General features: G+C 38.8%; 1 protein-coding gene across 2 annotated transcripts in view; it reads right to left on the reverse strand.

Moving 5' to 3' along the window:
- Nucleotides 1-544: 544 nt before the first annotated feature.
- Nucleotides 545-23,955, reverse strand: part of tsc1b (TSC complex subunit 1b) — a 46,360-nt gene continuing 22,949 nt past the window's right edge. Inside the window, exons 15-22 of one of the 2 annotated variants that reach the window (XM_051938511.1) lie at nucleotides 20,319-20,332; nucleotides 14,122-14,288; nucleotides 11,712-11,894; nucleotides 11,440-11,550; nucleotides 6,321-6,443; nucleotides 4,337-4,524; nucleotides 3,852-4,025; nucleotides 545-2,846 (exon numbers count right to left, since the gene is read on the reverse strand). In XM_051938511.1, the coding sequence (XP_051794471.1) occupies nucleotides 2,150-2,846; nucleotides 3,852-4,025; nucleotides 4,337-4,524; nucleotides 6,321-6,443; nucleotides 11,440-11,550; nucleotides 11,712-11,894; nucleotides 14,122-14,288; nucleotides 20,319-20,332 (1,657 nt within the window). In that variant the 3' untranslated portion in view covers nucleotides 545-2,149. Of the gene's footprint in view, nucleotides 2,847-3,851; nucleotides 4,026-4,336; nucleotides 4,525-6,320; nucleotides 6,444-11,439; nucleotides 11,551-11,711; nucleotides 11,895-14,121; nucleotides 14,289-20,288; nucleotides 20,333-23,955 lie in introns of both variants that reach the window. The other variant, XM_051938510.1, reaches the window with a different exon arrangement.

The following is a 23,955-nucleotide window of genomic DNA, read 5'->3' on the forward strand; positions in this document are numbered from 1 at the left end:
ACAGGTGACTGTGGACATGGAGTTTTTTGGTCCACTGAAACTGCAGTTGTGGTTCTTTCCCCATTCTTGTAGAGACTTTTTGGTCCCGTTTGCCCCAAATAATCACCCAGCGGAGTTTACCAACGGAGTTTGAGGCAAGACTTGCCTATGCATAGTTGGATTTGTGGATCATTTGTTATTGAAAAAGAGCATGCCAAACTGCTCCATGAAACTGCAGTAAGTGAGAACTTCTAACTCAACAAAATGCAGCAAATGCCAATTTTCAACATTTGTCACTGCTTCAGACACATCTTAGCTGGTGGTTTAATTACCAGCCTTCCACAAGTTGGTTTTAAAGTGCTTATTAGGTTTTGAACATTTTGTTCTCTTATAGCCCTACTTGGCTAAAATAAAGAGAATTCCCATTAGGAATTCAACGGTCGACCAGTTTTTAAGTAAATTTAAACGTGAAATTTCAGTCAGAACTCAAAGAAACAACAACAGTCCAAAAACCAAATATCGGTATCCACAAAATTCACCAGCAAAAACAATGGAGAACTCAGAATTGTAGTGCAAAACATTGAAGACGATCTTTATTGTTCACAGTTAAACACAAGCCACTGCTTTAAGAACTTCCGTTTTTGCCATTTTGTCCCAGATTCTCCAGCTCCGGTCAGAGTCCTGGTTTCTTCAGTTTGTGCCGATTGTACCTTCTGTCTTGGTTTGCTGTAGTTACTACGGTTGGCATTTAAAGTGGATTGTTGAACATGCTTTAGATAGCGAGGCAGAAGGAAATGACAGCAGGAGTTCCCAGTGGACAACAGGATTTAGACGACTCTCACAACCGGAGTTTACCTCCAACGCTTCAAAGGAAAAAAGAGGTAACTCCATGTTTATCAGACCTGCAGAAAGGAAAGCCCATCGGACGAGACATGTTTGGTTTCCCTACGCTGTACATAACAGCTGAATGTACACGCAAGTTGAGAAACAACACTTGTGTCTACATGAGTGAATTCAGCCAAATGTTTGCATGGCACTTTTCAAAATAATCAGCTGGTTGTCTTGAACAGAAAGGGATGATTTTTATTTTGGGCTTGTATCATTTGCCAGGTCTTATTTAAATTTAGGAAAATATGTACCTGTGAGCACAGTTTGTGTTTGAACAAATAGAAAAAAAAATTAATGCAGAGAATGTGATGTTTATAAAAATGCATAAAATGTTGCCAGTTTCTAAATTTCATACGCCTCGCTCTTTGCTTCTTTGTCCGAATGCAAGAATTAAACCCATTTTTGCAAACATGTTCTGTGTTTTTTTTTTGACAAAACAAAGGTTTAAATGGAAATGCTCCAGTGCAGTCCATCAATAACACTTCAAGGTCTCCCCAGAACAAACCTCTGAACTCATCATGAACTCTGACATCCAAAAATAATAAACCGGTGTCCCATTTTTCATTTCATTAATGGTGGTGACTTTTAAAGAGAGATTGAATGAGCTGTCAGTTCACCCAAATTGCAGATAATCTCATGTTTGACTAGCAGTATTGAATAAAGCGGATAATTAAGGTTATCACAGTATTGAGAATTCTATGATTTCTGCCTTGATAGCCAACACAATGGAAATAGACAGAATTTTGGTTGTGGTGCTGATAGCATTAGAAAATGCAGCAAATTGTCTTTCCGGAAAGTTTCCCTATGACTTCATATAATATATATTTCTACAGTGTAAAGTAACCCCAATGGAAAGTGAATTATCCCAAATAATTTGTTCAGGAAGAGCAAGTTGCCACCAAATAATGTCAGCACTACAAGCACCACAACCAGAATTTAATTTATTTTTTGTAATTTAGGTGAACTGACCCATTAAACTCATAGTGCAGGTTTTTGTGGGTGCTTCTTTCATTATCTTTGTCATATATCCAAACTCCTACGTCGAGCACTGGTAACGCATGGTCAAGATTCTTCATGGTAATCATTTAGTATGGAAAGAAAAGGAAGTAAAAGTAGAAAAACATTTGGGGGAATCCTGTTGTCCACTCAAGAGGACCCTCAGGGGCATGGAACAAATAACACTGAATTCCAAAGTCGCTGACATGTTTCTCTTTAGCTGATCTGTAGCTCTTCTCCATCGATAAACTTCAGTCCCTCCTTGTCTCAGGTCAGTTCTGTGTCCCTAACTGTGCTCATGATGTGTTTCGTTGTAGTCCATGATCTTTAGCTGCTGCTGCCGGGGGCGACCAGGCGCCACCTGACTCCTGCCTCCGCCCGGCCCGGCCACTGCCTTTCTGCGGGGGCTTTCCTGGCTAGAGACCCGCTGCTTGGGCTCAGAAGGGGGTTCCTTAGTGGGCACAGTGAGAGGAGCAGTGGGGGCACCGGGGGCACAGGGGGCTGTGGCTGGGGGAGGCGCAGAGTCGACGGGGGCGATATAACCTGGACAGGCCGGCGGCGGCTCCACGCAAAGCTCAGTCTTGAGGCCGTGGGCAAGGCCAGCCAGGCGGGGCGGCGGCTGTTGTTGCTGTTGCTCTTCGTCGCACTGGCTCTCGCTCTTGTTGCGGAACAGCTCGCGCGCCCTCATGCCCAGGAAGCTCTTGGCGCTGGGGTAGGAGCCCACGGTGAGCGGCGCGTCAGAGGCGGGCAGGGGCGTGAGGGGGTTGGCGTGGGGACAGGATAGGGACGGCGGCTCCACCAGCAGGGGAGGGGCCAGGTCCTGGCTGCCGTTGATGGAGTTGGCCGTCGACTTGGAAGAGTTGCTCGCCTTTGGTTGCCCTGGCGATAAAGTGCTGCCGTTGCCACGAGGGGAATCGTGAGGTGGTCTGCTGTCTGTCTCCTCGTTGGTGTGAATTTTACTTGGTCCATCTGGCACCATGACACTGTAGAAGACACCATATTTACTATAATAACACAAAAATGTTTAATTCAGAGTGCATCTAATATGTTAATAACCAATATAAGCAGTGGAAACTACAACAAGCACCATTTAAAAGTGAGTGCCACAATTTTATGTTCATCTGGGTTGACATTACTGACTAAAATGTACCTCAAAGATCCAACCTCAATATGCATTCTTGTCAAATCAAAAATTAAAATCACATTTATTTACACAGCACGTTTTAAAACGATTTATACCCAAAGTCTACATCCAGTCAGTCAGACTAAGAAGATAATTGACCCTGCTTAGCCTGAGTAGATGGTCAAATAAACTCTACTATACTGAGGTGTATAAAAGAAAAAAAAAGGACGCCAGCAATTTCACTAAACACTCAGTCATGCTAGCAGCACTTTAAGGCTAGTGTGAGGATAGCAGTGATTTGATCTAAATGAAGAAACAGCATGCTAAAATGCTCACAGTTACAATATTACCAAAGTAATGTTCAGGATTTATAATGTTCACCATCTTACTTTAGCATGTTAGCATGCTAACCTTTGCCAATTAGCCATAAACACCGAGTACAGCTGAGATTGATGGGGATGCTACTCGTTTTGCAGATATTTAGTCAGAAACCAAACAACATAAAGTGAGAAATAAAATTATTGAGCTGCAGTCGGCGACTCGCTGAATTTATTACAATTTATCTTCAGGGGGCATGAATATGCATCTTAAACTTCACGGGAATCCATTGAATAACTGTTGAGATATTTAATTTTGGACCAAAGTGGCAAACAGACAGAAAGTTTCATCCAAACCAACCACCGCTGGTTTGGTTTGAAAATTACAAAGTGCTAACAAGGTAAATACAAAATCTGCAATTCCTTGTGGACTCCTAGCAAGCAAATACACCAGACCGACTGCATACTAAGTGAAGAGTACGTCCTCCGGTAAGTATTTTCGAGAGCAACTTTTGGATTGTCGAGAAAACAACACAAAATATTCTGACCTGGAGTCAGCAGGAGTGTGTGGGTCAGCTCTGCCCCCTGGTGGAGAGCTGCTGGTGCTGCTGGCCGGAGCCTCCATCTCCACTCGGCTGTAGAGCTGCAGGAGTTCAGTCTGAAGCAGCTGAGTGATTCTCCTCTGAGCCTGATACCTGCTGTCGGAGGCCTGCAGCTCCGCCCTGCAGATAGAGATGAGACGAGGACAAGGAGAAAGAGAATATGAGAACGGATACATGAGCTGTGATGGAAACTTTTAAAGACACTTTAATTGCATGTACAGGTGATGGAGCTTTGTACCTGCTTCTATCAATACAGACTAAATTAAGCAGCGTCTGATCTACTTAGACAACTAGTTTATATCCTGCTGATTCAGATTCTGTTCCACTGATGTAGAGATGCTAACATATCTGCCTCACTCTGGTATCAAAGCACATATGTGTTCATTATTATTTAAAGGTTACGCTGAGTTCAGACTAATCCACACACTCACTTTGCTTGACACTTCACGTCTTCCAGGAACTTCTTTTGCTCGGCGATGAGGTGCTCCTTCTTGGAGAGGTGCGTCTCCAGCTCGGCGCTTCTCTGCTGCGCCGCCTCCAGCTTCTGACCCTGAACCAGCAAACTCTGCCTGAGCGCCTCCACCTCCTTCCCATAAGACAGCTGCAGCATCTGGGCCTCCTGGTCGGTGGTGTACAGGAGAAGAAAGAGCAGGAAGGAGCAGGAAAAGTATGAAAGTGTGAACAAGACAGACTTAGATCTATGGAGATCTTTATTTTACAGGAAATGCTACTTGATTTACGCTAATATTGACTGTACAGACGTAATTATACGCTGCACAGTGGTTGCTATTCCAGAGGTTTGGCTTTGTCATGTTTTTAAAATCCAGAGGAATAACTGTGCATCCAAAACTTTAAAGCATGTACTGCTAAACAACAACGACACAGAAAAATGTACTGTTCACAGGCTGAAATTTGTTTTGATCACAGAACTATACTGCGTTGTTTTACATGCAGGTAAAGACAAACATGAGGAAACATTTAAATGTCAATAAAAACATCTACAGAAAACAGAAATTAAGGATCAAAAAAACACATGAAGACATCAAACTCTACACTAAGTATAGTTTGTGAAGTGCTACTGTTTGCTAAGTTCACTAGTCTTTGGTATCAGAGTTCAGCAGCTGAAACAAATTATTGTATCAAGTGCTTTAACTTCACTTTGACACTGAAGTTTTTCCTGATAGAATTATTCAGAGAATCTGCGATGACTAAATACAAGCTATTCCATTTACAAGCTAAATAATCTGCTAACTAAACTTAACACATGCAGTTTGAGTTAGCACATATACAGCAGCTTTTTCTGCATCTTTTAGACCTTTGAATTCAGATAGTTTCCAACAACACTCAAACGCAACACAACTAGTGTCGGATAAGAAGACAGAGCAGTCCACAGGTGAAGTTCTAAACCAAGCACGGGAAAAAAATACAAAAAAAATGTGACAATACTTTTAAAATTGTTGCTAAAGATTGTTGCTCAAGAAGGTGTTTAGAAGGACCGCAATACTTACCATAAGGTAAAAGATAATTTGATTTTACAACAAATCTGATCTTACGTTTTCACTGCTACTGTCTTTGGCGTCGGCAAAAGTTGAGGTTTAAGCTTCTGCTGCTAAACATTATTAGTCATATTGTCTGCACAAAATGCACCAAATCACATCAGATTTCTTGGATGTTAAAACCTACTTGGGCATAAAACAGATTCAAATATAAATAAGATAAAATGTTATTCATTTTGAAAGCTATTCTTGTGCCAGATACTGGGGAAAGAAATGACACAACATAAGAAATGCAGTGCCTAAAAAGCAGAAAAGCAGTAAGATATAAGTGGGATACATTACAAAAATAAAATAAAGCAGCTAAACTAAGGCTAGAATAAAATGTGAGCAGCATTATGAACTGGCAAAATCCACTGATCTGTCTACTAATAGAGGAGATGAATGAACCAAGGACTTCTATCATCATACTAAGGATGTAAACATTTGTTTAACAGCTGACGTTGATGACTCATCGATATATTGGGGGAATCACAGTAGAATTCCGCAGAGAAACATTAAAATGTCACAGAATTCAGTGTAAAAAACAGGTATGGACTCTAAAATCTTCATGTGAGTCAGTTCAAATGAACATGACATTTCCAGCACTTGGCTCCACTTTTACTAAACCTTAACCTGCCACATTTAGTTGAGGTCAAAACACAGAATTCAACAAGATGCTCTTTGGATTTACTTTCACATCACACAACTTCTGCTATATTTAGTTAGAAGCTGCGGCAAAGCTGGAGAAAAAAAACGCCTCCGTGATATAGTTCGACTTGACACCCAACAAACCCAATTAGTGTCCCCTTTTTCACCTCAGTACGTCATCTCTGCAGCTCCTAAACAAACACACACAAACACACACTGCCGTCCACAGTACCTTTGTGTTGTCGGCGCCTGCATGCTGTAATTCCTGCATGGACAGCTTATGTGCCTCCCCGAGGAGCAGCAGCTGCTTGTTCAGGAAGCTCATCTGCTGCTGGGTGCTCTCGCTGTTGCTCAGCTGAAGGACAAACGAGACAAACAATGATGACGGAGGGCAAAGTAGCAATTATGCTACAAATAAACCCTGTCCAAAAGTATCTGGGAAGACATCGACGGTGAGTTAGTCATTACTGGTGTTGGAGGATTCATCGGAGATTCAACAAGGTGCTACAGATACGTCAAAAGGATTCTGGATAGCCACTCTGTTAGGTTATCTCAAGAAATGAACTCTCAGGCAACGATGTTGGGACATTGAAGTGTACATACTACGCCTATATAACCCAACAACTAAATGTAAAACTGTGTTTTCTCTCTACAGCGCTTCATGTGAAATAACATCAAGAGTAACAGTGGTTATAGTGTTTCTGACTGCAATAACAGAACTGTGTGTACATTAACCTCCATGGCAAACCTCTACATTACTACCTCTACCATTCAAAAGTTTGGGTCACTTAGAAATGTAATTATATTTGAAAGAAAAGAAGCTTTTTAAAATGAAGATAACATTAAATTAATCAGAAATCCAGTCTAGCAATTGTTATTGTGGTAAATGATTACTGATGATTTTTAATGGAATATCTCCATAGGAATACAGAGGAACATTTCCAGCAACCATCACTCCTGTGTTCTAATGCTACATTGTGTTAGCTAATGGTGCTGAAAGGATAATTAATGATTAGAAAACCCTTGTGCAGTTATGTTAGCACATGAATAAAATTGTGAGTTTTCATGGAAAACATGGAATCGTCGAGGTGATGCCAAACTTTTGAACAGTAGTTAATCAAATCACATCTGTACGTATCTTTTTTTTGTTTGTAATTTTGAATTTTTTATTTATATTTTTTATTTAGAAAGAAAAAGAAAAAGAAAAAAGAAAAAAATGTAAATTAATCAAGTCACATCTGTACGTATCTTTTCTATTATTTATAATTTAATATTTATTTTATTTATATTTTTATTTAGAAATAAAAAAAATGTAAATAATCTAGTCATATTGTATGTATCTTATTTTTATAATTTTGAATTTTTTATTTATAAATAAAAATAAAAAAATGTAAATTAATCAAGTCATATCTGTACATATCTTATTTTCATTTCTAATTTTATATTTATATGTATTTGTATTTTTATTTATAAATAAACATGAAAAATTTAAATTAATCAAGTCATATCTGTACGTATCTTATTTTTACATTTATTTGTATTTTTTATTTATAAATAAAAATAAAAATGAAAAAATGTAAATTAATCAAGTCATATCTGTACGTATTTTTTATTTTTATTTCTTTTTTATTTATACATAAAAATAAAAATGAAAAAAATGTAAATTAATTAAGTCATATCTTTACTATCTTTTATTTCTAATTTTATGTTTATTTTTAGTTTTTTTATTTATAAATAAAAATAAAAATGAAAAAATGTAAATAAATCAAGTTACATCTGTACGTATCCATATGTCAACTCAGTCTGTCATGACTGTACTTATCCATATGTCGATTCATCATGCCTGGTATATTGTCTCTGAGTTTTGTTTATACATCTTTATTCTTTTTTAGCCCTTATTGTACTTTAATAATTCCTGTCTTGCTTTTTTCATGTCTGATCCGTATCTAGCTGCTGCAACATTTCAGTTTTCCTGGTGAGGGATCAATAAAGTTTATCTTATACAGTTAAAGATTTGATAATAGCTGCTGAACAAACATGCAACAAAATCTGCCAGTAAGGACGAGAGCATGAACAAACAGACTGGGAAACAGCTTTTTCATTATTAAATACATAGAAATATATCCTTTTCACAATTTTGCATGTGTAAGATCATTATTATTGGCTTCTGCCACAACAAACATCAGTCCTGAAATTCTTCTTCAGTGCAGCTCTATTAATTCTGTCCAAATTTCACCAATAAGGACCTTTAGGTGACGCCGTCTGAGTCGAAATGCCACCTCCCTGAATCAACGGCTCGCCGTTTGCCAGGATTTGGGTTCAGTCTGGGTCAGGGGAGGGAAACAGACTTCAGACAAACCCCCAGGAGGCAGAAAAACACCCAGACCCCCCGCGTCGCTGACCCAAAAATAAAGAGGGTGACACAATGTCTCCAAGGCAACCGAGCCCTGGGACAGTGTGCAGTCTGCATGGAGGTGGCAGGGCGAGGACGGGGGCATGTTTCATGGACGCTGCCCGAGTCTGACCCAGCTGTCTGCCAGCTCCGCCACCCTCCTGCCCAGTTCTTCCATTTAGCAAAGCAAGAGAGAACGTATGTAAAATCTGTGGTGAAGAATTTAGACGAGAAATGATAATCTAGTCGTGAGTGGCTCCATGTTGGTCTTATTTTAACATCAGCCCAGGTGATGAAAGATATAAGAATGTAAGATCTTAGTGCGGTCCAACAGAATGTCTAATGCAAAAAAATAAGGTTACCCGCATTGTAAATATAAATAATAAGTAGGGTAATTCCTAACCAATCTTAGTGATTAGTATCTGCTCGATCAACTTGATTAGAGCTATTTATGGCCATGTACTTTAGTTTACTTGTATATTTTACTGCTGTCTGTTTAAAGTTATTGTATTGTTTTAAAGTTATTGTCTTGTTTTTACTGCAAAGCACTTTGATCACCCTTTGACCTGTTGTAAACACCTATATAAATAAACACTGATTGGTTTTTTGAAAAACTAAACAAACAATTCTGCACTAAATGGAACTGTTATGAGAGCTTTTTCGGAGAACATAATTTGGTTTGTTTACTTGGTTATTTAAGACAAAAAACAAAAAGAAAATGCTGCACTTAATTTAATTGTGATACGTCGGCTTGCTTTATTATTTGGTAAAATAAAAATAACATTGAGAAAGAGCTTGGACGCATTTGTTTTGTTCATGCAATGCAAAAAAAGAAAATCTCTTTTCAAGCATATGCAGTGGATTAATTTTAATAACAACAGTTTAAATAGTGTGCGCACTCTGCAAGCGTAATATTTTGGAAAATAGCATCAGTTTGGGGCTCCGTATCGGCTCCAATAATAAGACCTCATCATGTCTTTTTAATTCTTCTGGATTTTATAAAAATCGACAGGAATATTCTCTTCAATATCACTCTTAATTGCGACTTCATTGGCAAAATAAACTATAAAACGCATCAGTAATGCAGCCTGTGAGAAAACTAAACCACTACTCTTTGTTTACATTATCATTCGTCATCACAGCAGTTCACCAACAGCGACACCGTTCTTTTTGGGCTGCAGTCTCCAGGTCAAATGATTGATCAGTATACTCTCATTTCACCAAATTATCACTGGCCAGATAAACTCTGATTGTATTTTCACAAGCAGCAAAAAGCTGCATCAACAGCCTTCCAGGATTAATCTATTATTTGTGGCAGAGAGAGGAACAGACTGTCTGAGCTTACCGGAGGTTTACTCTGCGTCGGCTGCGAACTAACTGACACCATGTCAAAGAAGTCGTGGGGGAGGCTGCATTTTGTTCAAACGGATGGCCAAGAAGTCGAGTGTAAGCTTTCGCAAATCGCAGTTTACACACGACAGCTCAACAACCAACATGGCATTTCATCTAAAATCTATAGACTGACTTGTCTGTGTTGTATTTCTCAACAGTCAGAGATAACTTGCAGATTGTTTTTTTTTTACTCCCACTGATTGTTTGACGAGTCCCAATTTCAATGACGACACACCAAAATCATCTTCAGTTTGACTGGTATTTTTCTTACAGTGGTGAATATAGACAGGTAACACGAGTTTTTGAGTTAAAAAAAATCCTTTAAAAAAAAAAAGGGTGGAGTCATGTCTACTGTTGCATATTTTGTTCACACCATGGTTTTTCTTTTAGTAACATTACAGAACTCTAACCATCATACCTGCTCAATGATTGTCCTAATATTGGCCATAAATGCAGAAATCTCTTCTCTTATAAAGTTTTCCTCTGACTGGCCCCATACTCTATATTTGTGAAGCTCCTATCTGTGCCAGTCGTAGGAAAAAAAACTACCTCTTATGGTGAAAAGGGAAGGTTTTATGGTTGGTGTAGAAGACAGAAATATGGAAATTTTTGACCAAACTTCCATCATCTTATAACTGCTTATTATTCTATCAAAGCACGGTTGTACCACTGAAGACCAGATGTACATGTCAATAAGCCTGCAAAATTTCTGGACTCCAGCTACATTATTTCTCAAGTTATGACACTTCAAACGTTGTGCGACAGAAACCTATGCAATAATGGGCCCAACTCCACCTTCTTTAAGAATTATTCACTCAAAAACCAAAGTTACTGAATACCCCAGATTTTATAAATAATCAACTCAATCAATACTCAAAACTTTGAAGATTGTCTGGCATGAACCTTTTCCAAAAATTTGGTGGACTGAGGTGGAAAGACTCAAATACAAATTCAGTTGACCGCGGTTTTCTTTGGTTGATGACACTTGTTGACCATCACCTTGTAGCCAACATTAGCACCTTAGTTTAAATTGATAAAACACTAACAAATGAAATCCAGCCAACCTTTTTTGCACCATGGACCAGATTCAAGCAAGACAATTTTGCACAGACCGGTCATTGCGCACATAACAAACGATAATCTTATTTCTTTTGGTCATTATTATTTTTAAAAAAGTGTCCTAAACGAGTATAAGTACTTTTTTTTTTGCTAAATAAATATTTATTTTGTACTTACTTCTGCCTCAGCCTCTCATCCTTTTCAAAGAAGCTCTCCAGAGACATTTGTTTTTGTTAATTTTGACATTTTTTTGACATGAAAACTGACAGTCAAGTGCAGAAAACATGAACAGGCTGAAGACAATCTAGTCATTTTTCAAAATAAAACACCCTGCAGACTTGCACCATCCTGCACCAGAAAAAAAAAAAGAAAAGAAAAAGAAAGCGTATTTTTTATTTCCTCTGTGCAGCCCGGTGGTTGAAGACGCTGGTGTAATCTATTTAAAGTCTAAGATGGGCTTTAGAGTACATTCTGTCACCTCATTAACCATATTCAGGTACTTCTTTACCTTGATAGTCATCTGGTTGAGGAGGTGACCAGTGTGGCAGACTTTGTTGTTGGCTCTCTGAAGCTCTGCCTCTAACTCATCCATCCTTTTCTGACACTCCTGCAGCTTGCTCTAAAGAGACAAAACAGATTCAGACTTGTTATATTAGGCTCTTATATGTAGCTGCAGTGGACAAATGTATTTATACTGCATTATTATTGTGACAGTGTACGGTTCTTGTGCGTAAAAGCGACTGCAGGTGCGTTTTTAGACCAGTGGGAATGTTTGTGCACCTGGAGCTCCTGGTTCTTGGTGTAGTAGTCGTCTCGGCCCTGCTGCAGTTGTCTGATCTGACTGTGCAGCCTGGTCACCACCGTCTCCCGGTCGTCCCACAGCTGCCGGTAGCGCTGCTGCTCCACCTGCAGACTTTCCCTCAGGGACAAGATGTCGACGCTCTGCAGGTTCAGCTGGTCCTTCTGCACACAGACAAGCAGACGCACAGGCTGAGAACAAAATGTACAGCAGCTATCTGGACCAGAAAAGCTCAATCAGAGGGCAGCATTTTTTAAATGTTTGCGGGAAATGTAATTATTCAGCTGATTGGATGAATGTGACAGCATCCCTCAGCGTTGTTTACATCGCATTCCTGGACACAGAACAGCTTCCACGGCTTCTTTGTAGCCACAAGTTGATGCAAAGTGAACACTCTGAGCTGCTCTCAACAGCTTCAGTTACATTTTCACTGTTGTGCTGCAGATGACATCAAACCGATGAGAGAGCTGGTTTTATGGAATGCTACAAATGCCTCAGTGATCACTGAGTGTCTCCGAGGAATTTAGATGCATTTTCTCCTCTCATTGTTGCTCGAAATGAAAACACACTGCTGAAGAACCTTCAGTGTTAGGAACAGCTGCACCACCCTTTTACCTAATTTTGTCTGTTTCTAGAAAAGTAAGCCATACATGAAGGTGCTTTAAATCACTGTTAATCACTGAAAATGAGCATATGTATAGAATGCCAAACGTGTCATCATCCTCCTCAGCTGTCACTTAATTCAAATTTTAAAAATGCTCGCAGCACCTGAGCTTTACAACAAGCTTCCTGACCACCTGCAAGATCGTTTTACGGAAGCAACTGCAACTGAATTTATCATTTTGAAGTGAAACTGAAATTTGTCTTTAGCATATAAAGTTGACTCTATTATTGCACTGCTACTTTATTTGTTGCGACTGCATGTTATTGTAATTCATCATTTCAAAATGTAGTTGTCACTGTACTGCTCATTTTGAGTGTAGCACTACATGAAATGGTAATAAGGGCTATTTATAAAGATATATTTCAGTATGTTTTGTTGGTTATTTTGCATTAAAAAAAAAACAAAAAAACAATGTTGCACTAAGTGAAACTGTAATAACTTATTTTGTAAATCAAAAATTACATTAACAAATGTATGGATGACATGCTACAGATGCAACTTATACATGGAGGTGCCTCAAAATAGGGTCAATCACCAACAATGAGTCTCTGTATAGAAAGTCAAAAGTGTCATAATTCTCTTTAGTTTGCACTTAAATTCAAATTAAAACGCTGCTTTTATGCGTGCGAGGTCTTTTAATGGATGTGACTATTTTTTGACTTAACCATTTTGATGTGAAATTGAAATTTCTGTCGAACTTTTCAATGGAGTAGTGACTGCATTACTCATTTTGGGTGTGGCACTACATGGAATTATGATAAGGGCTATTTATGAAGCCATATTCTAGTTTGTTTACTTGGTTGTTTTGGTAAATAAAAAAAAAGAAGAAAGAAACCAATGCTGCACTAAGTGGGATTGTAATAACTTTGTCTACTTTATAATTTGTAAAATAAAAATAATATTAAGGAATGGTGTAAAATGCTACAAATGCCTCAGGGAGCAGCAGACAAATTTACGTGCATTTTCTCTTCTTGATGCTCAAAATGAAAACACACTGTTGAAAACCTACTCAGTGTAAATAGCATCTACACAACTCTTTTTCTCAAGTTAATGTCTGTTTCTAGAGAAGGAACTCATTACATGAAGGTGTCTCAGAAACGCGTCAATCGGTGAGAATGAGCACTTGTACAGAAAGCCAAAAGTGCCACAATTTTTCACCGTTTGCAGTTCATTTAAACCAAATCAAATCTTTCTCTTGATGCATGTAATGTCTTTTATTGGTCACAGTCACTGTTATTAACTTTACCTTTAAAAAGAGAAACTGAAGTTTGTGTTGTTCGTTTTCAGCATACTAGCTCTACTACAATGCTGCAATAAGCAGCAGAAACGTTGTTTATATTTGTTGTGAATTTTATCCTAATTCATCATTTTATAATGGAGTAGTGACTGGATTACTCATTTTCAGACTTCTAGTGTCACTGCTGCAACGTAACGAAGTACTGTAGTTTGTTTACTTAATAAAACAGAAACCAATGTTGCACTAAGTGGAATTCAATAACTGTTTACTTTTTATTCTGTAAAATAAAAATAACAAAGGAATGGTATAAAGTGCTAACAACATGTCAGTGATCATCAAGTGTCTGTGGAATTTAGATGCTTTTCTCTTCTCATTGTTATTTGTTCATTCTTCAAGCTTCATCACCTTCTTATCTAGTTTTTGTCTGTTTCTAGAGAAGCATCTCATACATGAAGGTGGTTCAGAAACGGGTCAATCTGTGCAAACTTGCCATGGCATTGTTCTGCTCCTCCAGCGCCGTGGCGTTGATGATGCGTCGGAGGAGGCGTCGGTTGCGGACGGCGTGCTGCTCCCTCTTGTAGCGCTCGTACAGCAGCTGGTTGTGCAGCAGGAGCAGCTGGCTGCGCAGCGTGTGGAGCTCGTCCAGCGGAGCCGAGCCTGAGGAGGTCGCCGTAATAATAATGTAATTAACACAGACACACACCTGACACGTATGCACATCACACAAATGAGATTAATTATTGTTTAAGGGTGCAACAGCAGAACAGCAAAGGTAATGTCAGGAAAGTACAACAGAAAAATATTAGTGTCTGTACATATGAAGCTGTGACTTCAATGAGGCTGACAGAGGTTAATGTGCAGGTGTAGCTTTCATGACATTCCACCAAGGCTGCTCAGTTGTTGTATGATTTATGACTGCTGAAATCTTGAAAAAAATTTGTGGCAGAAATCACGACACCATATAATGTGGTCATTGAAGGTAAATGTATCCGCAAACAAAATGACCCTGTGCTGAGCAGACGTGTGTTATGCATCAATACCGAATCGAGTAACCTAAATACACTCAACAAAAATATAAACGCAACACTTTTGCTTTGCTCCCATTTTTTTATGAGATGAACTCAAAGATCTAAAACTATTTCCACATACACAATATCACCATTGCTCTCAAATATTGTTCACTAATCTGTCTAAATCTGTGATAGTGAGCACTTCTCCTTTGCTGAGATAATCCATCCCACCTCACAGGTGTGCCATATCAAGATGCTGATTAGACACCATGATTAGTGCACAGATGTGCCTTAGACTGCCCACAATAAAAGGCCACTCTGAAAGGTGCAGTTTTATCACAGCACAATGCCACAGATGTGGCAAGATTTGAGGGAGCGTGCAATTGGCATGCTGACAGCAGGAATGTCAACCAGACATTCCAGACTATAAGTTACATCACTGTCAAAATCTAACCAGTTGGTCATTGTTTCATTTCTGACCTCTGAAAATTTCATCCAAATCAGTTAGTCCGTTTTTGGGTAATGTTGCAAACAGACAGACAGACGGACGGACAAACGTACGTCGATGGTCACATAACTCCGCTGCGTTCCTTGGTGGAGTAACAATATGCGGGAAAGAAAAATGTTGCAATATGGGTCACAATTTTAGCTTAAATGGTAATTTTTCCATTTCTTTTTCAACAAAAAAAATTGTATAAATGCTTTTTTCCCCCCTGCAGTCTGTATGAGTATGCCCCCCTATATTTGGACAATTGGATTTACAAAAATAATAAGAATCTTGATTTATGTGACACATCTCAGGTGCTGTATTTTAGACACTGCATTTCCATAGTAGCGCAATGTATTATTTATTATTCTGTAGCATATTGTAACATAATGTAACTTTATCAAAACACTGCTGCTCTGGGGATTTTGATTTTGCACTTATTTTGATATGTGACATGAGTCAGCTGCATGTCTTTGAACTTCACAAAAGGAGCTACATTTATTGACAGTTTATTTAAAAGAACAAAACCATCTTCTAACTTTGCTAAATCATTGCAGGTGGGTTTTTCTTCTCCATCAGAATCAGTCTCAATACAAACAAGACAAAATGAAAGCCGAAGATTATAATAATAAAAAACTTTCTGAACACAAAAGCCTGATATGCAAGACTGAAGATTTCTTACTCTCACTAAGTACTTTTCTATTACAAACTCCTGTGCAATCAATATAATAGCACTCCTGTTAATTCTGCATTTAGAAGATTTACACAATTTGCAGTTTTTGTTGAACATTATAAAATATTGAAGGCAGTTCCTGTTCTTATGACTTATTCGGCATGCAAAAAAGCACTGTTTGATGTTGGTAGTGAAAGTCAGAAACAGTAATGACACAAGTACTGAATATTTTAAAGGAGACACAGCTGTAATAAGGGCTTTTCTTGGCTCAGAATGAGATGTACAGTCGAGGTCAAAAGTTTACAAACACTTGTAAAGAACATAATGTCATGGCTCTCTTGAGTTTCCATTTATTTCTACAACTCTGATTTTTCTCTGATAGAGTGATTGGAACAGATACTTCTTTGTCACAAAAAACATTTATGAAGTTTGGTTCTTTTATCACTTTATTATGGGTTAACAGAAAAAGTGATCAAATATGCTGGGTCAAAAATATACATACAGCAACATGCATTAGCAATTTTGGTGACTTAGAAAGTTGTGTCAATGAAATGAGCTTCATAGCATTGCCTCTTAACTTCTTGTGAGTGATTATGAGTGACTACAGCTGGTTACTTCTCTGAGGCCATTTAAATAGGGCTCAGTGGATACAAATGCCCACAAACGCTACAACGGGAATGTCTAAGGAGCTCAGCATGGATCTGAAAAAGCGAATCATTGACTTGAACAAGTCAGGAAAGTCACTTGAAGCCATTTCAAAGCAGCTGCAGGTCCCAAGAGCAACAGTGCAAACAACTGTAAGTATAAAGTGCATGGCACTGTTTTGTCACTGCCATGATCAGGAAGAAAATGCAAGCTATCACCTGCTGCTGAGAGAAAATTGGTCAGGAGGGTTAAGAGTCAACCAAGAACCACCAAAAAGCAGATCTGCCAAGAATTAGAAGCTGCTGGAACACAGGTGACAGTGTCCATGGTCAAGCGTGTTTTGCATCACCATGGACTGAGAGGCTGCCGTGCAAGAAGGAAGTCCTTGCTCCAAAAGCGACACCTTAAGGCTCAACTGAAGTTTGCTGCTGATCACATGGACAAAGATAAGACCTTCTGGAGGAAAGTTCTGTGGTCAGACGAAACAAAAATCAAGCTGTTTGGCCAAAATGCCGAGCAATATGTTTGGAGGAGAAAAGATGAGGCCTTTGACCCCAAGAACACCATGCCTACCGTCAAGCACGGTGGTGGTAGTATTAGGCTGTGGAGTTGTTTTGCTGCCCATGGAACTGGTGCTTTACAGAGAGTAAATGGGATAATGAAGAAGGAGGATTACCTTCAAATTCTTCAAGATAACCTAAAATGATCAGCCCGAAGGTTGGGTCTTGGCCACAGTTAGGTGTTCCAACAGGACAATGACCTCAAACACACATCAAAAGTGGTAATGGAATGGCTAAATCAGGCTAGAATTAAGGTTTTAGAATGGCTTTACCAAAGTCCTGACTTAAACCCCATTGAAAACATGTGGACAATGCTGAAGAAACAAGTCCATGTCAGAAAGCCAACAAATTTAACTGAACTGCACCGATTCTTTCAAGAGGAGCGGTCAAAGATTCAACCAGAAGCTTGCCAGAAGCTTGTGGATGGCTACCAAAAGCATCTAATTAAAGTGAAAATGGCCAAGGGATGTGTAACCAAATATTAGCATTGCTATATGTACACTGCTCAAAAAAATTAAAGGAACACTTTGAAATAACATCATATTTCAATACAGGGAAAAAACTAACTGGATATTAGCATTGATATGGACTGGATAATGTGTTAGGAATGAAAAGTGCCACATTGTTTGATGGGAATGAAAATTATCAACCCCCAAATTCAAGACACCCCAAAATCAAATTGAAAAACTGATGTGGCAGGCTAGTCCATCTTGCTGAAATTCCTTGGCAGCAACTCACAATGGTATTTAGTAGTTTGTATGGCCTCCATGTGCTTGTATGCATGACTGACGATGCCGGGACAAGCTCTGAATGAGACGACAGATGGTGTCCTGGGGTATTTCCTCCCAGAACTGGACCAGGGCATCACTGAGCTCCTGGACAGTCTGAGGAGCAACCTGGTGGTGTCAGATGGAACAAAACATAATGTCCCAAAGGTGTTCTATTGGATTCAGGTCAGGTGAGCATGGGGGCCAGCTGATGGTATCAGTTCCTTCATCCTCCAGGAACTGCATGAGTTCTCTTACCACATAAGACTGGGCATTGTCGTGCACCAGAAGGAATCCAAGACCACTGCACCAATGTAGGGTCTGACAATGGATCAAAGGATTTCATCCTTATACCTAATGGCAGTCAGAATGCCATTGTCCAGCCTGTAGAGGTCTGTGCGTCCCTCCATGGATATGCCTCCCCACACCATCACTGACCCACCACCAAACCGGTCATGCTGAACAATGTTACAGGCAGCATAACATTCTCCTGGCTTCTCCAGACCCTTTCATGCCTGTCACATGTGCTCAGGGTGAACCTGCTCTCATCTGTGAAAAGCACAGGGGACCAGTGGTGGATTTGCAAATTCCTGTGTTCTATGGCAAATGCCAGCCGAGCTTCACACCAGTGGTCTGCTGGAGGTCATTTTGTAGAGCTATAGCAGTGCTCATCCTGTTCCTCCTTGCACAAAGGAGCAGATAGCTGTCCTGCTGATCGGTTGAGGACCTTCTGCAGCCCTGTCCAGCTCTCCCAGACTAACTGCCTGTCTCCTGGAATCTCCTCCATGTGCTTGAGAATGTGCTGGGAGACACAGCAAACCTTCTGGCAATGGCACGCATTGGTGTGCCATCCTGGAGGAGTTGAACTGTCTGTGGAACCTCTGTAGGGTCCAGGTATCGCCTCATGCTACCAGAAGTGACACTTACCCTAGCGAAATGCAAAACTAGTGAAAAACAGTCAGAAAAGATTAGGAAGGAAAAAAATGTCAGTGGCCTTCACCTGTAAACTCATTCCTGTTTTGCGGGTTGTCTCATTGTTACCCCTCTAGTGCATCTTTTGTTAATTTTATGAACACCAAAGCAGCTGAAACTGACTAAAAACCTCCTCTGTTATTTACTTGACCAGATCAATATCCCACGTTTGACTGACTTGATGCAATACTTAGATTAAAAAGTGTTCCTTTAATTTTTTTGAGCAGTGTATATTTTTGGCCCAGCATATTTGGTAACTTTTTTCTGTTGACCTAGAATAAAGTCATAAAAGAACCAAACTTCATGAATGTTTTTTGTGACAAAGAAGTATCTGTTCCAATCACTCTATCAGAGAAAAATCAAGAGTTGTAGAAATAACTGGAAACTTAAGAGAGCCATGACATTATGTTCTTTACAAGTGTATGTAAACTTTTGACCTCGACTGTAGGAAGGGGCAATGTAAGACAATAAGACAGCCATAAAGGCACTGAATCTATGTTACTTAATATGTCAAAAAATCTACACCTTTTCCTCATTTTTGATCATTCAATGTACAAAAATCTCTATTATTCTGCACTAGATGATACCCAAATTAACAAAATTGGTTCATATATTTATTAATTTCTTATCTTATTCTCAATTCTTTATCGTTTTGGCGCTGATGACTTTTATTTTGTGAAAAAAAAATCTCCTCAGAAGAGCCTCAAACATTCCTATGTGCAGGAAAAAAAACAGCAACCGAAAAGGAACAACCTGCAGGACTCCTGATTCTCTTGACATTATTCCTGAATCGCCAAATTGTAATGAAATCTGCAACGTTTTAGAAACATCCTGGTGAATTAAACAGGATGGAAAATAAAGCCTCTCAGCTGCACAGCTTTCTGCTGACTACGAGGAAGCTTGACCTGATATCTTGATGTTACGAAATCAAGACCCACAGAAGATCCATATCAACCAGACATGACCCTAACCCTGTTAGTTAGGCTATAAAGATATTTAAAGTAATAGAATGAAAAACAGAAAACCTATGACTGAACACCCTAACTCTGGATAGAGGGACTCCTTTGTTAATATGTACAAAGACGAACAGAAGTATTTATAGTAGAGAGTGCAGTCGTCCAGAGAAAGTGGATTTTTGTTTTGGGTGCAATTGAAATTACATGACTCCTATCAGTCAACCAGGGGTGACGGTTTACGTTCTGAGTCTGAATTACAACTTGGCAGAGTTTTATTCTGCTTGTCTGTGTTGTTGTGGAGAAAATTAGATTCCTGTGCTTGGCATTTAAATGAAAACCAGAGAGCAGATGTCTCTAAAAGGCAAACTTTTGAATTTCTGAGTCGAAGCGGTCCTGTGTGACTGTGGGAACCTCGCGTTTTGATAAGCCTCGGCTGAACGAATTACCGAGCCAGCTCGGTAACATTTTAACACGCTGCTCATGTCTCAGAGCTCGTGACAAATCGCTAGTCATGCCAAAATAATGCTCCGTCTGCAGTCTTTATAATAGATTCTTTTATTGGCTGCAGTGTGGTGTGAGTGCGTTACCTCCAAAGTGTGTCCAGTCAGCTGACTTACTTGGCAAAGGTAATCTGCAAAGGGAGAGAGAAAAAAAAACATGGTTCAGACTCATAGTTGAGCATATTTTTCTGTTCTGTGATTCTATCAAAGTGGCTTTTTCCTGTTTACAACAACTGCTGTAACAAATACGGAAAGAAACACTGAAGTTACTGATGTCAGCAAAGGCAGCGCAGCTTAAACTCTGGGTCAAAGGTGCAGAAAGCCGGTCAGCAAACAGAACAGATTTGACAGATTTTAACATTATGATGCTGGAAATACACTGCCGTTCCAAAGTTCAGCGTCACTTAGAAATGTCCTCATTTTTGAAAGAAAATCTGTTTTTTCAATAAAGATGACATTAAAATCAATCAGATAGGTGATCTTTAGCTCATTTAGAGCAACTTCAACAAATATGGAGCAACTTTCACGAATATAGACCAAATTTAACTAACGTAGAGTAATTTTAAATAATGTAGAGCAACTTTAATCTAGAGCAACCTAAACTAATATTATCAACTTTAGCAAATGTAGAGCAATTTTTAACTAATTATAGATCAAGTGTAATTCATGTACACTACGTTCAATACTTTAGGGTCACTTAGAAATGTCCCTATTTTTCAAAGAAAAGCATTTTTTCAATGAAGATAACATTAAATGAATCTATTCTAGCTGGAAACAGCTAATTTTTAATGGAATATCTCCATAGGGGTACAGAGGAACATTTCCAGCAACCATCACTCCTGTGTTCTGATGCTACATTGTGTTAGCTAATGGTGTTGAAAGGCTAACTGATGATTAGAAAACCCTTGTGCAAATATGTTAGCACATGGATAAAAGTGAGTTTTCATGGAAAACATGAAATTGTCTGAGTGATTCCAAATTATTCAATGGTAATGTACATAAAAGTAATAATCTCCAACATGTAAAGGAACTTTTAGAAACCCTGAACCTGCAAATCCAGCTTAGTAAACATTTTAAAGTATCTGACTATTTCAATTATCGTCTGAATAATGAGACACTAAATTTAACAAAATCTATCATGGCGTTAGATAGATGTGGCATCAAAACAAGGCTATGGAGTTAAATAATAAATGATCAGGAAGCTCCTATGTCATTGGTTCAGCTCTCAGTAATGGAGAAATTAAGAGACGCAAATATCACACAGTCAGTAGGTTAAAATATCCAGCAAAAGATCATCACATGAATCACACAGAATCCATATTTACATGTTATCTATGCACCAGACTGGAGTCCACACACAGAGTTGAATAAATTACAAAAAGCAACCATTGAGCAGCTGATTTTTTTGTTGGTAGTGTTCATAAATTCAATCTGAAATGGTCACAGCATCAACGAAACTCCAGTAAAGCAGGAGGATTTAGTGATTTAGAGGCTGCAGACAAACAGCATTTGTATTTTCATCAATTATCTAATTAAATGCTGGTTTTGGAAAAAGAAAAAGTTCTGCCTTCAATGTTTTGTACCTAGAAGTGAAGAGCGTGGATTTAAAATTTCGAAAACTGAATTTTTACACTTGAAATTTGGACTTTTGAATTTGTAAGCATTGAAAAACAAAAGCGAAAACTGGATATTAATATTTAATGAGTGACATTCAGACATAAAAAAATTCACATACATAATTTTGATGCAACAAACTTCAATAGCCGTTAAAATTAGAAGAGTCACATAGAGGAAATTTAAAAAGCAAAAAAAAGGAAATGCAGTAAAAAAAAAAAAAAATGTAATCCAAAAAGAACCAATAAGAGTACCACTAAAGTACCAAAACAATAAGCAGCATCTATTACAGTACTATCATACGTATTCCTCAGATCATATGCTAACGTAAAAACTTGACATTTTAATAAATCTGTTCATTTTCCTTCCACATGTAGTGTCAGCGGCTAATTAGCTTCACACAAAGACTGTCTAAAAGCACCAAAATTAAACCTTCCCAGCTCCTCTAAAGCCTGAACTTTGGTCATGAACAAGTTACATCAGGTTTGTTTAAACAAAATCAAAAGCACAAACCCTAATTCTCAACCATTTCCTGGAGATGGATTCTTAAAACCTTTGGGACTGAGTCAAGTCATATAACTGCTCCTTTAAATAATGCAGCTTAGAAACAGGATTTAGGTCTAAAAACCCTCCTCTTTCAGTCACATTATTGTCTTGTGCACTGTCCAAACTCTACAAGTGAACATAAGGTGAGAAGTCGGCTTGTCGCTTGTTTATCTCGGTCACACTTTGATCTTGGCCGACTTCGCCGTCTCAATCTGACTCCAGCGCCTGATGAAGAAGGTAAAATGTGGCGATGACTCGAATGAGTGAAGCCAGATTGTTTTGAGCGCCTCGTGCTGACTTGACAGTCTCTGCTGTCGTATTATTGGCCGCCTCACCGTGTCTGTGTGTGTGTGTGTGTGTGTGTGTGAGAGAGAGAGAGAGAGAGAGAGAGAGAGAGAGAGAGAGAGAGAGAGAGAAAAGAAGGGGGTGGCAGATTCTCAACAATGTCATCCTTGTTCTGAACTGGGTGTTTCCTTTGGACTGCAGTTATAGAAAACAACCTACACAGGCTCTGCACAGTGAACAGCAAATCAAAACACACTCCAGAGTCTCATAAACATGAGCTTCACACCCACATTTTAACCTCTGAAGCAGGGGTGTCAAACATTAGGGTGGCAGGCCAAAACTGGCCCGTCAGAGACTTCAATCCGGCCCGTGGGACGACTTTGTAAAGTGTAAAAATTACGGAGGTGAAAATTGTGCATTGGTGCATTTTTATGTATACATTTTATACATTTATAAGACAGGGAGATAACTTAACCTTTTCTTTCAAAGTTCCCACTTTAGTGTTGTGTGTGGTGTCATGATTGCTACACAGATGTAGAAAAAAAAACTAGATCTTGTAAAATACCATATTGTTCATTACCAGACACCTGCGACTAAATGTTTTGTGTCTTTGTAGATAAACTGTGATCTATAAGTTGTAATGTCTAAATGCTGGACTGAGGCATAACACTGCTAAAATTTCACTTATTTGTCTTAAGAAGTTTCGGGTTGTTCATAATGTTCTGTAAAAAGATACTTCATTAAATGTGAACAGCTTCAGAATGTACTTTTTTGCACTAAAACAAAGGGACAAATTGGGAGTTGGTGTTATTTACTGGTTACTACGTTAAATTTTACTGGTTACTTGAGATCAAACTGGGCTGAATGTGGCTGCTGGACTATAACGACTTTGACACCCCTGACCTAAAGCTACAAAATCACCCAAAGTTTTACTTCACATACGGAAAACTGAAATTGTTCATCTCCATCAAAACAGCCTCTTCCCCACAAAGAGCTGAGCCATTCCTCCACACCTGTACAATAGACCAATTTATATGTACATTATTTTTTTCTCTGCTTTTTGCACTGTATTATCATTCTACCAATGGTCATTTTGCACTACTGTGTTAATATATTTTGTTCTAGATGAGTAAATATCTGTGTATATTTTCTTCTTTTTTTATTTGGATTACTACTATTTTTTCTCTTCTTCTTTCTATGGTTATTTTAAATTCTTTTTCCTTTTTCCTCGTGTGCCACCAAAAGCCAAAACCAAATTCCTTGCATGCTGTGTACATACTTGTAAATTAAAGCTGATTCTGAAATATCT

This window comes from Acanthochromis polyacanthus, chromosome 18 (genome assembly GCF_021347895.1).
Source record: "Acanthochromis polyacanthus isolate Apoly-LR-REF ecotype Palm Island chromosome 18, KAUST_Apoly_ChrSc, whole genome shotgun sequence".
NCBI classification, from domain to species: domain Eukaryota; kingdom Metazoa; phylum Chordata; class Actinopteri; family Pomacentridae; genus Acanthochromis; species Acanthochromis polyacanthus.